The 16,405-nt window shown below is 38.3% G+C and overlaps 1 protein-coding gene across 1 annotated transcript in view; it reads right to left on the bottom strand.

Moving 5' to 3' along the window:
• TSEN15 (tRNA splicing endonuclease subunit 15) overlaps positions 1-4,321 on the bottom strand; it is a 31,066-nt gene extending 26,745 nt beyond the window's left edge. The window contains exons 1-3 of the mRNA XM_036830172.1: positions 4,154-4,321; positions 1,863-1,944; positions 1,446-1,581 (exon numbers count right to left, since the gene is read on the bottom strand). Coding sequence (XP_036686067.1) covers positions 1,446-1,581; positions 1,863-1,944; positions 4,154-4,276 — 341 coding nt within the window. The 5' untranslated portion in view covers positions 4,277-4,321. The remainder of the gene's footprint in view (positions 1-1,445; positions 1,582-1,862; positions 1,945-4,153) is intronic.
• Between the last annotated feature and the right edge of the window lie 12,084 nt (positions 4,322-16,405).

Below are 16,405 nucleotides of genomic sequence, written 5' to 3'. Positions count from 1 at the left end.
AGAGTCTGCCTGCCAATGCAGGGGACACGGGTTCGAGCCCTGGTCTGGGAAGATCCCACATGCCGCGGAGCGACTGGGCCCGTGAGCCACAATTACTGAGCCTGCAAGTCTGGAGCCTGTGCTCCGCAACAAGAGAGGCCGCGGTAGTGAGAGGCCCGCGCACCATGATGAAGAGTAGCCCCCACTTGCCGTAACTAGAGAAAGCCCTCGCACAGAAACGAAGACCCAACACAAGCCATAAATAAATAAATAAATAAAATTTAAAAAAAAAAAAAAAAAGAATATATAAAGAACTCCTAGAAGTCAATGAGAAAACTATAAGCAATCCAGTAGGCAAAGGATATGAAAATACATTTCTCAAGAGAGGAAATATTAACTATATAAATAAATGTTCAATATCAGAGAACTGCAAATTAAGACCACAATGAGATAAGCCATTCAACTGACAAAAATTTAAAAGTCTGAGAATACTAAATGTAAGAGACCACACAGCTTCCAAAGATCTTGTTTACATTGCAGGGGAAAGTAAATTGAGGCAACCACTTTGGAAAGCAGTTTGAAATTACCCCCTGAAGTTGAACATTAGCAACACTCCATCATCAAGAGAGTAGGTGTGAAAACTGTGGTACAATCACACGATGGAATGCTATATGGCAGCCCCCCACCTCCAAAATACACAATAGATCAATGTTAGCATTATGACATTAAGTACCTAAAGTGAGCCTCAAATGATTACATGCCTTTTTATAAAGTTAAAAAGATCTAAAATGAAACAATTCTCAATGAACATGAAAAATACAGTAATACTTTACAGTAAATGAATACTTGTTAAATACTCATATTTAACTTATTCCTCAAATAACCAGGAGTAAAGCAATGATCCCTGTACCCCAAATTCCTTTTAAAATATATTACTACCTCTACAAATGCTTTGAGAGGAAACGAACAAAACCTCCAAATTTTTACAGTCATCGAACAGCCGATTATCTGAAAATGTTAACAATATGTGGCAGACACATTGTGAGAGGGAAAAATCAAGATTGTTTTTAACCACATGCCTTGTTTCAAAACTTTCCAATGTCTGTCTCTACAGAATCTCTGTCATTAATTAAAACCAACTTGTTGAAGCATCTGTGATATATCAATATTAGACAGAATATTAAGATATTTTATTTTCAAAGGAAAAGTGTAAATGACAAATGCTCTGTTTGTATCTGTATGTAAGTGTTCATTGTTGTGACCTGGAGTTAACTAAAAAAAGTGGAAGATAAAATTTTACAAAATGTATACAAATATTATATATATATATGTGTGTGTATGTATATGTGTATATATATATATATATATATATATATATATATTACTACCTCTAATTTAATGATTCCTAGCACTTTATTCAGGAAAGGGACTAATCTGTTAAACAAAGATCAAAATCACCTGCCCACCTGTTATGGCTGAGGGAAGCACTGACGGGTGTAGGTACCACAGTCTGTAACCCTTCTCCTTCTATCTCAGTACCAAGAAGGCAGATGAGCTGGAGATCTGGTAATCCCACACAGTTTACTTCATGCCAACTTTTACCTGAAAGTGCATCATTGAATGGACAATAATGTTTATCAAAAATAAAAGATAAAAATTCCAAACACCTACCTAATACTCAGCTGAGCAAACATCACTTATAATGCTATGTCTCCTTATCATTCTAGTATTTTCTGTTACCCAGTAATTCCCAATGTAAAGGAATAAAGAAATCACAACAGTGACAAAATTAATAGCAAATGCATAAATGCTATATGCCAACCCAACTCCTCATCCCCCCACCACCGCCCTAATAACAAAACAATAATAAAACAAATACTTACTCTCCATGAGGTCCAGGTAAACCAAGAATGCTATATAAACTTGGGTGGCATCTCCTATATCTAATTCCATCATTTCTAAATACTGAAAATCAAAATGTAATTGTCAAACAGAGAAGGAAGAATCTCTTAATATTTTCTTTCAGTCAACAACTATTCATTAAATAGATAATATATAAGACTCCCTTATAGGTATAGTGGGAGTTACATGGCAATTAAGCCCTGATCCCTATCTCTAAAAAACTTATGGATTGTTAGGGTAAACACACGCACACCTGCAACTGTAGGTAAATAAAAATACATGACAGTAAGTGACTAAAAACCAAGTGAGTGGAATAAAAAAACATGACACAACAGGTCAAAGGAGCTCCACTCAGGTGGCTTGGTTGGTGAATGTTTCCTGGCAGAGGTGGGATGCAAATTGGGCCCTGAAGGACTTGTCGTGTATGATTCAAATAAATAGAGAAGGTAGAGTAACAGTGTGAGTAATCACACAAAGGTGGGAATAAGCAACACATATTCAAGGGCCTATAAAGAAACCTATCTGCCAGGAGTAGAGACATTTTTTAGTAGAACTTTTGTTGGCGCATGTTAGTGGGAGCCTCTATTTCCCTGGTCTCTTATTTGCCTGTGGAGGAAGTCTGCAAGAAGACCACTCCTGGCCTCTCTCCCCACCCCTGCTCACTCAAGAGTAGGGAGTTATTTAATTGTTGGTTTTTAAAGGACCAAGCAAGCTGCTGCTGCTTTCAGACTTGTTGCTCAGCACTGAGCAAACATTCTTCAGGGGCCTGCCCCTGCAGGAGAAGCCTGAGGTATCTGAGCTATGTCAGTGACTAGGTGGGGAAGCAGGGACAATGCAGAAGTGAGGTGTCAGCAGACCTGCCTGGGTGCAGATCTGAAGTCACACTTCCCCATCGGCGTCCTCCTAAGTGTGCACAGGTACAGGAAAAGAGGGGTGTTATTAACTGTCCTCCTCAAACCTTAAACGTGTTTGAAAATGACACTGAAAAGGCAATTGGGGACCAGGTGGCAAGGTCTTGATGGCCAAGCTAATAGTTTGAATTTTACCCATAAGGAAATTTTCTAAGCATGGGAATAATATAATCAAAATGGTGTTTGAGGATGATAAATCTGATACTGTGTTACTGGATCGACCTAAGTAATTTTCAAACTGAATAATACAAATGCAGAGCTGAAAAATCAAACAACCCATATAAATAGTAACATCAAATCTAGAAGAAGTTTTTAAAATCTGTTACTGTTGTTCCACTTATTAAACACTTAGGTAGTGTTTACTATATGTCAAGTGCTTTACCAATATTAACTGATTTAATCCTGTAACAACCCTATAAGGTTAATACTATTCTTTTCCCCATTTTACAGATGAGAAAACTGAGGAACAATGAGATAAAACAACTTGCACCAAAAAAAAAAAAAAAAAAAAATCACAAAGCTGGTGACAGAACCAGGATTCAAACTCAGGCAGTCTAACTTTGAGTTCATGCTCCTAACCACCATGATCCCTCTCATGTTTTGGTTCTTTTATGGCACTGAATAACACCTCCACGCTAGTGTTTGTTTATCTCACCTTGAGGATAAATAAGGGGATCAGAGCAGGAGGATAAAATCAAGCAAGAGAAGATGAAAAGATCTTCAAATTGTTCCTTTTCTGGACTGTTTTTAGATTATTATCTATGAAATATTGCTCTCCAGCAGAAGACTGCAATTCTACTAAAGTTACTAGACCAAAGTATCTAGTCCCTGATATTCCTACAAAAACCCTTATATCCATTCACTGTCCGTTCATTGTTTGGGCCATGACTGATACAGGGCAGCAATTTGCCAAGCAGAGGCAAATGAGGATTGTGCCTAAACCTTAATCATTGTAGACTACTACATCTTATTCATGGCCCACCAACTGTTTTGCTTGGTTACTGTGAGGATTAAATGAGACCATCCCCAGAACGAGCCCTAGACAGCAAAACTCAGATTAGTGGAGTGGTTACTATCTGGCCTGAGGGGCGATGTATTCAATGTTGTTCCCTCCAGCTAAGAATGGTCTGAGGGAGTGGGAAGGGGGCGGTGTCAGAACAAGAGTTCAACTCATTTAAACAAACATAAACAAGGTGGCCTGCAGCGGGCAGTGAGCATAAAGGATCCCCTTCGGTGTGGTTCGCGCGTAAACGGCGATCCCATGCGGTTGGGAGTCAAGGGCCCAAAGGCGAGCACGGCCCGTGGGTTCCGCCTGGGGTAGAGGCCAGGACCGGCGCCCTGCTCCTCTCGCGCCTCCTGACCTTAGGGTGCGTGCCCATCCAGGCGTCCTCAGGGGCCCATGAGGGGGCACCGCCGCCGCGATCGACGCTCGGGCGCACATCGCTGCAGCCCGCGGTCGGCTGGGACTCGCCGCTCTCCTCCATGCCCTGCCGTGCGGTGCGCCCGTGGTGCACCGCGCTGCGCTCTCCGCGCCCGGCCAGAAGCAGAGGCGCGCGCGTTTGGGTTCCGCTTCCCGGTCGTCCGCTGCGTTGGCGCGGGAGAGCTCACATGCTGGGAGGACAGTTGTATCAGCCCCACTTTCAGACAAACATAGCTAGAACCTGGGCAAACGCACTCCCCTTTCCGTCTGCGCTTATTCAAATCTGGGCGGATGCTAGCGAGAAGAAGGTTCAAGAATACCCCGAATCCAGAAGCCCTTAATTCTCCTTATGTCAGCGCTGTTTGCAGGTCTGCTGAGAAAGTGGGGGAGACTTAAGGCTTCTTTGCCCTGACATGTAAGCTTAAAGTGTAGAAGTGGATGAGATCTCCAGAGAAGAAAGTGGAAAGGAGAAAGACCAGACTGCCAAGGACCGTATTTTTAGGGTGGAGCGACCTTTCAGGGTTAGAGGAGCAAGAGTAAACACGAGTTGTTCAAAGGAAACACGAGCGGTCAGAAAAGTAGGATGCAAACCAGCATAGCATAAGCATGTGACGTGGAAGTCAAGGCCGAGAAGTTTCAATCAGGCAGAGTAGGACATTTTAAGCATTTACCTAAATCCCTAAAGTGAAATGGGGGGACGCCAGAAGTTGCTCTTATGTTTTCACAGTATCCCTCTTCCTGAAGTGTTGAGAATAGACCTTAGGGGTCAAGGGTGGAAGCAGGGACTGGTTAGGAGGTATTGCATTAACCAAGGCAAGAAGTGACTCTCAAGAGTCAAAGTGCCAGGCAGGGATAGAACTTCTGCTTCCAAATATGACAGACTAAGACCCTACTGGACTATCCCCCAGCAGAAAACATCTAGAAAAATTGGACATAATACAAAAAGCAACTAGCAGAATACCCTGGAATGCGAACAGAAGCATGACTCTGGTGGGGAGGGCAAGCTTGCTTGGAGAAGGGCAGATGAGGAACCATAAACGAAAGTTGCCCTTTTCTTGGAGTTTAGCTTGGAGCTAAGTGCGGTCCAGGAGGCAGGCTCTTTGGCAGCAGGGGTGCATGTGGGAAAACTCCCAGTTTTTCTTTTCTGGAGAACCAAAAAAGTGAAGCCAGGAAACTTTGAATGCTGAAGAAATTAAGAAATCCCAAAAGGGCAGGAGCCAGAGAGAGGATCCCCTAACTCTGCTCACATCTCTGACAGATCCTGAACCACCTGAAACAGAATTACAGCAGTTCTGTTAAAAACAAAAGATCTGAACTGAGGCTAGGGTTATCCTCCAAGAAACAGAGTTTATAGTTCAAATTTAGCCAAGAAAATCGCCTGCTAATGCAAAGGAAATAACACTCATCAGAGAAAAGTCATAGAATCCAGAACCTCCACAACTTATTATTCATAAAGTCCAAGATATGATTCAAAACTACTGACAAATGAAAATCAAGAAAGTGGATCACATTTTGTAGAATCTGGCCCTGAGATGAATCAGATGTTGAAACTGACAGATAAAGAATTTAAAGTAACTATTATAACTATCCTCAATGAAGTAAAACAAAACATATTTTCAGTGAATGAAACTCTCAAGAGACAAAAAAAAAAAAATCTCATCAGAGAAAAAGAAAAGAGAATCACATGGAAATTCTGGACCTAAAAATTAAAGTTTCAGAAATAAAAAAAATTCACTGGTTGGATTTAACAGCCAAATGGAAATTACAGAGGAAAAAATTAAATGAAATTGAAGGTAGAGCAGTCATCCAAGAAATCATCCAAGGTGAACAACAAAGAGAAAAATGATTTTTTAAAAATAAACAGGGCCTCAGAGACCTGCCACATGATATCAGTCAATCCAACATACATGTAAATGAAATACCAGAAAGAGAAAAGAAATAGAATGGGATGGAAAAAAATGGAAGAAATTAAAAATTCCCCAAATTTTATGGAAGAAATTTGCAGGTACAAAATGCTAAATGAATACCAAGTAAAATAAACACAATGAAGTCCATGCTGAAGTCAAACTGTTTAAAACCAGATAAAAAGCTTGAATGCATTTTAAAAAATGCATTACATATAAGGAGAAGTGCATGAAGATTCATAAATTGCCCTAGAATGTATTACATTTGAATAAAGTCATTAACCTTTGCCTCTACAAGCAGCTGCTAAGCCCTAAATGAGCAAATGACACTGAAATTAGTAGGCTCCTTGAAGCACTGAGCACTGACACTAATTCAAGTAATTAGAGGTAAGTAGATATTTCTCTCTCACCTCTAAAGATCCCAATCAGTTCAGGTGATGGTACTTATAGAAGCATTTAAGAGTGTTCTGTTCCTCATATGAGGAAAGGGGAAATTTTATAAATCAGTAAGGAGATCCAGTGGAATTAGGTACTATGTGAACAAAGCTCAGACACCTTCAAGGGAAGATTTTCAACTTCAGAAAAAAAAAAGAAAGGTGTATGGGGCAGGGAGGTTAGGGAATTCCAAAAGTATACAGAAAGAACCATAAACTAAAAAAAAAAAAAAAAAAGCAACAGGCTAATGCTATCCTTTGGCAAATAGATGAAGTTCTATTGCTTAGAAAAAGCATGGTATATTTAAGCATAAATATTAAATGCTTCTGACTTTTGATGTCATCGTCTATTATAAAGAGTTGAGGAATGAAAATAAAATGTCTTTTGCCTTTCGTATTAAACAATGGAAACATAAATACGTCTTGGTGATTGGGAATGGTTAAGAAAGAAAACAAAATATTTGGGAACACTTAACCTAGTGTTTAAAGTGTAGTCAAAATGTCTGTTGTGACAATCTAGAGTAAAATCCACCAAGGACAGGTTAGAGTTTCAGCTTCTGATAGACTGAAGAATTTCTCCTTTTATAAATGCTTCAATGGTTCACTATATCAGAGAACCAAAGTGGTTAGGAAAAAAGCTAGGTAAGTAACAAGTAAAATTCCCCCTGAGTATACTGGGTGAAATCAAATTCAGTGTAATCTGGCACTTGCTCTACTGATTTCCCATGTTGATATCTGAGCCAGACCGTTTTATTCCTACAAAAAAGTCTGTAATGTTTAGGCAGAGACATTAATTCAGTTAGAGTCTCCAGAGGAAAAATGAACTTTGAATTGTGGTATGAATGTTTAGTGTGTTAAAAAGAAAAAGCTTTGACACAGTATTGTGTAAGACAATGATCTCAAGCTGAAAAATGTAGGCTAGCATTCTGGATCAGCTTTTAATTCATTGATTGTAAGAATGTTCATATATATCTCATTCCTTCTTTTGTACACAAAGCATACAATTCCCCATTCTCTGTGTTTCCAGGAGAATAGGTGAGATGTTTATACTTTTAGTAAAATATTTAGAATGCTATGATATTTTACTATTCATATGCATGAGCATGTATGAAGAATCTCATACATATAGAAAAGAATTCAGAATAATCAAAATATGTTCTCTCCAATTTCTCATAAATTTAAGAGTGCAATCTAAATTCCCCATTTACAAAATCAGGATATAGTATATTTAATTTTTTTAAATACTGCTTACATTTGGAAAAAAAACAACAAAAATAAGGTACCTAGAATCAAAATGAGCAAACCCTTTATGGAGAACATTATAAATGTTATTGAAGCTCATTAGAGAAGTATATCTGTCCATTAATTTAGGTCTTCTCTAATGAGCTTCAATAACATTTATTGGTCAGTTTGGGGGGAACTGCCATCTTTATAATACTGATCTATAAATTGTATAAACTGTAAATTTCAATCACAGTCCCAACAGGGATTTTCTAATGCTTGATAAACTGATTCTGAAATGTGGGCATAAAGGGCCAAAAATAACCAAGACCCTTCTGATGAACAAACTGAGGGAACTTATAAAGGTCTGTAATTAAGAGTATGTGATATTTCTACAGAGGTAGATAAACCAACAGAATCAAGTAGAGAGTCATACAAATATGGACAGAGATGACATTGCAGATGCAAAGCAGAGTTGAGGCAATGAATACATATGTGTATACATACACATAATATATATGTACATGTATATTCATATATATTCATATACATATACATATATATGTATGTATAAAAAGAAATTGGATCCCTAATTGCACCATAAACAAAATCTGATTTCTTCTTTTTTTTTCACTCTTTTTAAATTGAGGTATAGCGTGATTTACAATTTTGCATTAGTTTCAGATGTACAACATAGTGATTCAATATTTTTATACATTATACTCCATTTAAAATTATTATAAAATAATGGCTATATTTCCCTATGCTGTACAATATGTCCTTGTGCTTATTTATTTCATGCATAGTAGTTTGTATCTCTAAATCTCATACCCCTGTCGTACCCCTACCCCCTTCCCTCTCCCCACTGACAACCACTACTTTGTTCTCTATATCTGTGAGTCTGTTTCTGTTTTGTTATATTCATTTGTTGGTTTTATTTTTTAGATTCCAAATATAAGTGATGACATATAGTATTCATCTTTCTCTGTCTGGTTTATTTCACTAAGCATAATACCCTCTAGGTCCATCCATGTTGTTGCAAATGGCAAAATTTTATTCCTTTATATGGCTGAGTAATATTCCATTGTATATATATGCCACATCTTCTTTATCCATTCATCTGTTAATGGATGCTTAGGTTGCTTCCATATCTTGGCTATTGTAAACTATGTTGCTATGAACATTGGGGCGAATGTACCTTTTTGAATTAGTGTTTTTGCTTTCTTCAGATTTATATCCAGGAGTGAGATTGTCCCATTATATGGTAGTTCTATTTTTCGTTTTTTGAGAAACCTCCATACTGTTTTCCACAGTGGCTGCACCAATTTACATTCCCACCAACAGTGTACTAGGGTTCCCTTTTCTCCACATCCTTGCCAATATTTGTAATTTGTAGACTTTTTGATAGCCATACTGACAGGTGTAAGGTGATATCTCATTGTGGTTTTGATTTACACTTCTCTGGTAATTAACGATGTTGAGCATCTTTTTGTGTGCCTATTGGCCATTTGTATGTCTTTTTTGGAAAGATGTCTATTCAGGTCTTCTGCCCATTTTTTAATCAGGTCGGTTTTTTCTTTTATATTAAGCTGTATGAGCTGTTTATATATTTTGGATTTTAACCCCTTATTGGTCATATCATCTGCAAATATTTTCTCCCATTCAGCAGGTTGTCTTTTCACTTTGTCAGTGGTTTCCTTTGCTATGCAAAAGCTTTTAAGTTTAATCAGGTCCATTTGTTTATTTTTGCTTTTGTTTCCTTTGCCTTAGGCAACATATCCAGAAATAAATAAACAACAACAACAACAAAATAAACCCACACACCTATGGTCAATTTAATCTACAACAAAGGAGGCAAGAATATCCAATGGGGAATTAGAAAATGTTCTAATTTCATTCTTTTACATGTAGCTGTCCAGTTTTCCCAGCACCACTTATTGAAGAGACTGTCTTTTCTCCATTGTGTATTCTTGCCTCCTTTGTTGTAGGTTAAATTGACCATAGGTGAGTGGGTTTATTTCTGGGCTCTCTATGTGTCTTTTTTTGTGACAGTACCATACTGTTTTGATTACTGTAGCTTTGTAGTATAGCCTGAAGTCAGGGAGTGTGATACCTCCAGCTCTGGTTTTCTTTCTCAAGATTGTTTTGGCTATTTAGGGCCTTTTGTGTTTCCATACAAATTCTAAAATTATGTGTTCTAGTTCTGTGAAAAATGCCATTGGTATTTTAATAGGAATTGCTTTGAATCTATAGATTGCCTTTGGAAGATTTGGAAGATTGTACCTTTTTTTCTTTCTTTGGATGATTGTACCTTTTGACCACCTTCACCCATTTCCCCCATCCCCTGCCCCAGCAGCCACCAATCTACTCTTTGTTTCTATGAGTTTGGCTTTTCAGATTCCACATAGAAAAGATCATACAGTATTAACCTTTTTTCTATCTGATTTATTTCACTTAGCATAATGCCCTCAAGTTTCATCCATGTTGTCACAAATGGAAGGATTTCCTTCTTTTTTATGACTGATATATATAACATCATACACACACACATATATAGAAATTGCTGGATCATATGGTAGTTCTATTTTAAATTGTTTGAGAAACGTCCATGCTGTTTTCTGTAGTGACTGTACCAATTTTTATTCCCACCAACAGTGTACAAGTGTTCCCTTTTCTCCACATCCTTGCCAGCACTTATCTCTTGTCTCTTTGATAAAAGTCATTCTAATAGATGTGAGGTGATATGTCAGTGTGGTTTTGATTTGCATTTCGCTGATGATTAGTGATGTTGAGCACCTTTTCATGTACCCGTTGGCCATTGTATATCTTCTTTGGGAAAATATCTATTCAGGATTTTTGCCCATTTTTAATAGGGTTATTTGGTTTTGTTGTTGGTGTTGGTGGTTGGGTTTTTTGTTTGCTGTCTGTGGTTTTTTGCTATTGCATTGCATGAATTCCTTATTTATTTTGGGTATTAACCCCTTATCAGATACATGGTTTGCAAATATTTTCTCCATTCTGTAGGTTGCCTTTCCATCTTGTTGATCATTTCTTTTGCTGTGTAGAGGCTTTTTAGTTTGATGTAGTCCCACTTGTTTATTTTTCCTTTTGTTAACTGTACTTTTGGTGTCATATCCAAAAACATCATTGCCAAGATAAATGTCAAGGAGCTTTTCCCCTATGTTCTCTTGTAGAAGCTTTACATTTTGGGGTCTTACATTTAAGTCCATTTTGAGTTAATTTTTCAAGTGGTCTAAGATAAGGGTCCAAGTTCATTCTTTTGCATGTGAATACTATTTAGTTTTCCCAACACCATTTATTGAAGAGAATATCCTTTTCCCCATTGAGTATTTGTGTCTCCCTTGTCAAATGTTAATTGGCATATTTCTGGGCTCTAAATTCTGCTCTATTGGTCTATGTGTCTGTTTTTATGCCAGTACCTTACTGTTTTGACTACTATAGCTTTGTAATATAGTTTGAAATCAGGAAGTATGATGCCTCCAACTTTGTTCTTTCTCAAGATTGCTGTGGTTATTCAAGGTCTTTTATGGTTTCATATGAATTTTATGATTGTTTTTTCTATTTCTATAAAAAATGCCATTGGAATCTTGGTAGGGATTGCATGGAATCTATAGATGGCTTTGAGTAGTATGGACATTTTAACAATATTAAGTCTTTTAATCCATAAAGATTTATAGTTCTATTTATTTGTGTCTTCTTCAGTTTCATTAATGTCTTATAGTTTACAGATCTTTTACTTTCTTGGTTAAATTTATTTCTAAATTTTTTATTGTTTTTGATGCTGCTGTAAATTAGATTATTTTCTTAATTTCTTTTTCAGATAGTTTGTGGTTAGTGTATAAAATGGCAACTGATTTTTGCATATTGATTTTGTATCCTGCAGCTTTACTGAATTCATTTATTAGTTACCCCAGCGGATAATAGAGTTTTGCAAAGACTGTGTAATCTACTCCACTGTGTAATCTACTTCTGCACCAAGCTTTATCTACAGACTAATTAAATTTGCACTACATCTCATACATATGAATTACTGTTTTCATATTTTATACATGCAGTTATGATTAATAAAATATACATTCTGTTAGTATTTTTTTATTGAAGTATAGTTGATTTAAAATGTTGTGTTAATTCAGTTAATATGTTTTAGAACATGCCAAGATCATGGGAAATTCCATTCTCTTTGCCAGGCCATAATTAATTAACAGGCTCTTTTCGTAGATCAGTAAGGAGAACATTCAGAAAACTAAAATACACCCAAGAACACCAGCAACTGTCCATCAATCCCATCTCATCCCAGAGAAAGGGCAATGTCAAAAAGTCCCTATGGCCTATGCAGGATAGTCCAAGAGACTCCTTGCACACAGTGGCTGAGGCCAGAGCAGATCATGCCATTAGGTACTTTTGGTGGTTACCAAAAATACAACTACTGTCATGTGCAAGGTCTTATCTTCTTTTTTCTTTATATTCAAAAAAGGGTCTTCATTCTACAAAGTATTAGGAACTATTGTTTTAGATAATAAAATGAAGAACTAAATGCTTTTATATGTTCGTAAGATGTTTTTATATGTTGAAAATAGAATGGTTTTTATCTGTTTAAAATAAGATATTTAACCATGTAAATTCAAAATTACTGAGTTTGAAAATTGGTATATTTAAACTAAAATTTTGGTTTTGAGACTTTAATCACCTGAAATCTGCAACTGCCATATGATTGTGACCATTCAATATCTTTAAAAACAGATGAACATTTGAAAGCACTATGTAGGCTAACTATACATCAGCTATTTAGCTCATTTTTTTCCATTTTTAACTGAATTTTTGGCTTTTCTAGAAATGATTTTCTATATATGATAATTATATAAAAATCATGTAATATTCCAGATTTCTCTCTTCCCACTTCCTATCCTACCCTCCAGTCATGCTGTACTCATTGTGATTTCTCATGTGCTGTGTTCTCTCATTCTTTTGCTTTTATAGTTCCATCTGCCTGAAATTCCAACCTCTCCCTACCCTCTGCCCACTGTCATTTTCCTAAAACATGCTCCTCATTTTTCAATACTTAGTTCAAAGGCATTTCTTTAATGAGGCATTTCCTAACCACCTTCACTCCCTTCCTTTTCCACCATAGGATGTATACCACTTTATTACATTTATTCGGTCATTGGATGCATCTTAATTATCCATGCATTTCCAGCACCTGTGCCTTGACACAGCAGGCAGTGAGGAAACCCTGAAACAAATAAGTGAATACAATTTAAGAAACATATGTAGTCTTTTCAAATGAGATAAAGGCATGTATTTTAAATTCGTGTAAATGTGTTTGGAATTGAAAAACATTTTCCTATGGTGACTATTATATCGTTCTTGGATGCAGGCCAGAGCTTAGACAAAACTTTGAAAGTGGAACAGTTTAAGTTTAGCCCTTTCCACCTCGGTCATGGCTCTTTTTTCTCCCTCTACCCTCCCATATCCTTTCCCCCTCTTGGACTTGGAGGCCTCAAGCCCACATATCAGAAATCAACAGGATTTGCTTTGTCATCAAAGGGTTCTGTGCTCCAAATGAGGATCCCGTTCTGTTCCCTTCATCAAAGCTTCTTAGAGTGCACCTCAGTTTAGGTCCTGAGTTTACGAACTCTGATTTAATTCACACAAATGTAGGAATGACAGAAACTATTGCCTAAGATTCTTCTCTCAAGTGTTTTTGTGTTGAAATTGGCATCATTGTCAATTCAGATGAATGTTTACATGGTAGGATTTTAGGCTGGTAAAGAAAAGGGAATAAAAGATCCAAGTAGTAAAAAAAAAAAAGGTATTTCAGTGCAGGAAAAACTATCCCCCCTGTTGATTCATCCAAGAGACTCCCTTCTCCAACTCTGGCCCAGCAGGACACCAGGGCAGGACACCTTCTGCCCCTTTCTCTAGAGAAGAAGGATTCAAACACTCAACATCCAAATGATTGACACTTAGTAATTTCATAAATGTTTGTGGAATGAACAAATAAGGCGAGCATTTAAAAATGTTTTTACATAGGAAGAAACTGATGTCCAGAGAGGTCAAGTCTCCAAGGTCACACATATAATAAGTGACACACGTGAGACAAAAATTTAGCTCCAACTCTAAGCATCCATTGCTCTTTCTAGTGTGTTACTTCTGCCCCAAAGTCATTTATTTCCTCCTCTTCTTGGCTGCTGGAGCCACAGACACCTCAAGACTCTTCCTGCAAGAAGCCCTCTGTCCACCTCAGAGGCCCTGCCCCTGCCACAGCTGTGCTGAGAATGAGAGTCAAAGAGGTTTTGTTGTCCCTGGGGAAAAACAAAGAAGGAAGTTCCCTGGGCTGGCACAGTGTGGAGAGGGGAGGTGAGCAAAAGTGCTTACTTCTAACATGCATGCAAGAACTATGGGGGACAGTCTGTTAGCAGCAGAGACAAGGAGATGCGTGTGGCTTTCAATTCAACAAGTTTTCCATGGAAAGAGCATTATAAGTGATGAATATTTTGAAGCATAGTTAGCTTTTATTTTTAAATTAGTTTTTACAAATTAACTGTTTTATAACATTGATTCTCTGAGGAAAGAAAATCATCCAAGACTTGCATCACTGATTTCTAAAGAACTTGTGGCATAAATCTGTTAGTAAGATGAGGACTCAACTTTCCCGGAGCTTCCCCTCCTCGCTCCCCACCCCTCAAGCCCCATCTTTAAAATGATCCACTGTTACCTACCCTATCATGCCCTCAGTAGCCTCAGTGACTAAATGAACACTCTAAATTGACTAAAAGTTTTAAATAGGTGTTTTTCAAGGTGCACGGCTGTGAAACTTGATTTTATCTATAGACCAGGTGGTAATTATTTTAGGACTCTGCACAGCTGATTTCATTAAAAATGTCGTTAGAGGTCATACAGGGCAAAGCACCAGTGTAGTTTTGGTGCCTCATTTCATTTTTCGAAAAAACATGGATTTGGATAAGCTTTGGTAACAGAAGTGAAATAAGACAGAAACATGGTTCCCTAGCTTTAATGCCCTGCATTTACAAATGCAGGGCATTAAACCAAGTTTTGCTGAGGAGTGGGGATCTTAGTCTTGAAAGATGAGGGAAACAGGCCAAGAAAGGGAAAGAAGGAAGACAGAACAACATGGAGATGGTCTCCATGGAACCTTTCAAATAGTCCCTCCAGCAACATGTCCCCTGCATAAGTGGCTGTGCTTTCGTCTGTGCCTCCAATGTGGCTGGTGTACATGCCTGTCATGACACCTCTGACAGGTGTTTAACTCTCAGCTTGCCCTACAAAACTGAGAGTGAGGGCAACTCCTGAATGAGGATGGAGCAGGAGGAAATGTCTGCAGGCCATTAAACATAAAAGTATGAATGTTAGCAAAGAGGTTAGAGCAGGAGACAGAGATTTGGAGGCTGCAATCACCCTGGGAGAACATGTAGGGCTAGAAGAGTAGTACACAGTGAAGGGGCTTGCACCCAAGTAGACTCAGAGGAGACCAAGGAGGAGAGATGACACAACAAATCCAGGAAGGTGAGAACTGAAGATAGTTCACTGAATCTTCCAATACTGAGGTCATCTATGGCTTTGCCAGAACAACCTCAGTAAAAAAGTGGGAAACCACATGCACTGTGGTAGGAGAGATGGAAATTGAAGAAGTGGAGAAAGCAAGTGTAGAGCTCTCTTTCAAAGGTGCTTGGCCAAGACAGGGGATTGCTAGAAAGAGAGCCAAGATTTTTTTGTTTTTTAATTCTTTAAGGATAGAAGATGACTGATTGAGTTTTTTTTTTTAATTTCTGTTTTTCTTTTTCTTTCTTTTCTTTTTATTGATTGATTGATTGCTGCATTGGGTCCTCATTGCTGCACGCAGGCTTTTTCTAGCTGCGGGAAGCAGGGGCTACTCTTCGTTGCCGTGCGCAGGCTTCTCACTGCAGTGGCTTCTCTTGTTGCGGAGCACAGGCTCTAGGCACACGGGCTTCAGTAGTTGTGGCACACAGGCTCAGTAGTTGTGGTGCATGGGCTTAGTTGCTCCGCGGCATGTGGGATCTTCCTGGACCAGGGCTTGAACCCGTGTCCCCTGAATTGGCAGGCAGATTCTTAACCACTGTGCCACCAGGGCAGTCCCCTGATTGAGTTTTTAGCTTGAGGGAAAGGAGCTGATGGAAAGGGACAAGTTGAAGGTTCAGTAGAGTGGAGATAAATGGAGAAAAGTCCTGTACTAGAAGGGAGAGGATGGGATCAGAAGCTCTGTCATGAATAGGCACCTGCAAGTAAGCAGTGCATTGGTAGGGATATTAATCAGAGACAGGGGCGTTTAGGGAGTTCAGTAAAGGAGGTGATATTCTTCTGAGGAAGGGAGGGGGTGGAAGGAGAGTGAAGAAGGTGTCTAATAGTTGTGGAGAAGTTTGGATACAACTAGTAAGAAGACCGTGTAGGGCAAGCTGGGATTGGAGGTCATCAATCCATCCTGCACACAGATAAATTAAAGTCTACACAATTCCACAGGGAAAGAACTCCAGATTTCTTTACTAGCTTTCCTCCATTATGTTCAAGATTAAATATCCTTCGATAGTGTATCCTAGCAATTTCACTTTGCCTGCTAATTTACCTTCCCTCTTCCTT

The sequence above is a fragment of the Balaenoptera musculus genome, chromosome 1 (genome assembly GCF_009873245.2).
Source record: "Balaenoptera musculus isolate JJ_BM4_2016_0621 chromosome 1, mBalMus1.pri.v3, whole genome shotgun sequence".
Lineage (NCBI taxonomy): Eukaryota > Metazoa > Chordata > Mammalia > Artiodactyla > Balaenopteridae > Balaenoptera > Balaenoptera musculus.
Note: the sequence above shows the minus strand (reverse complement) of the source record. Positions and strands in the feature narration are given on the sequence as shown.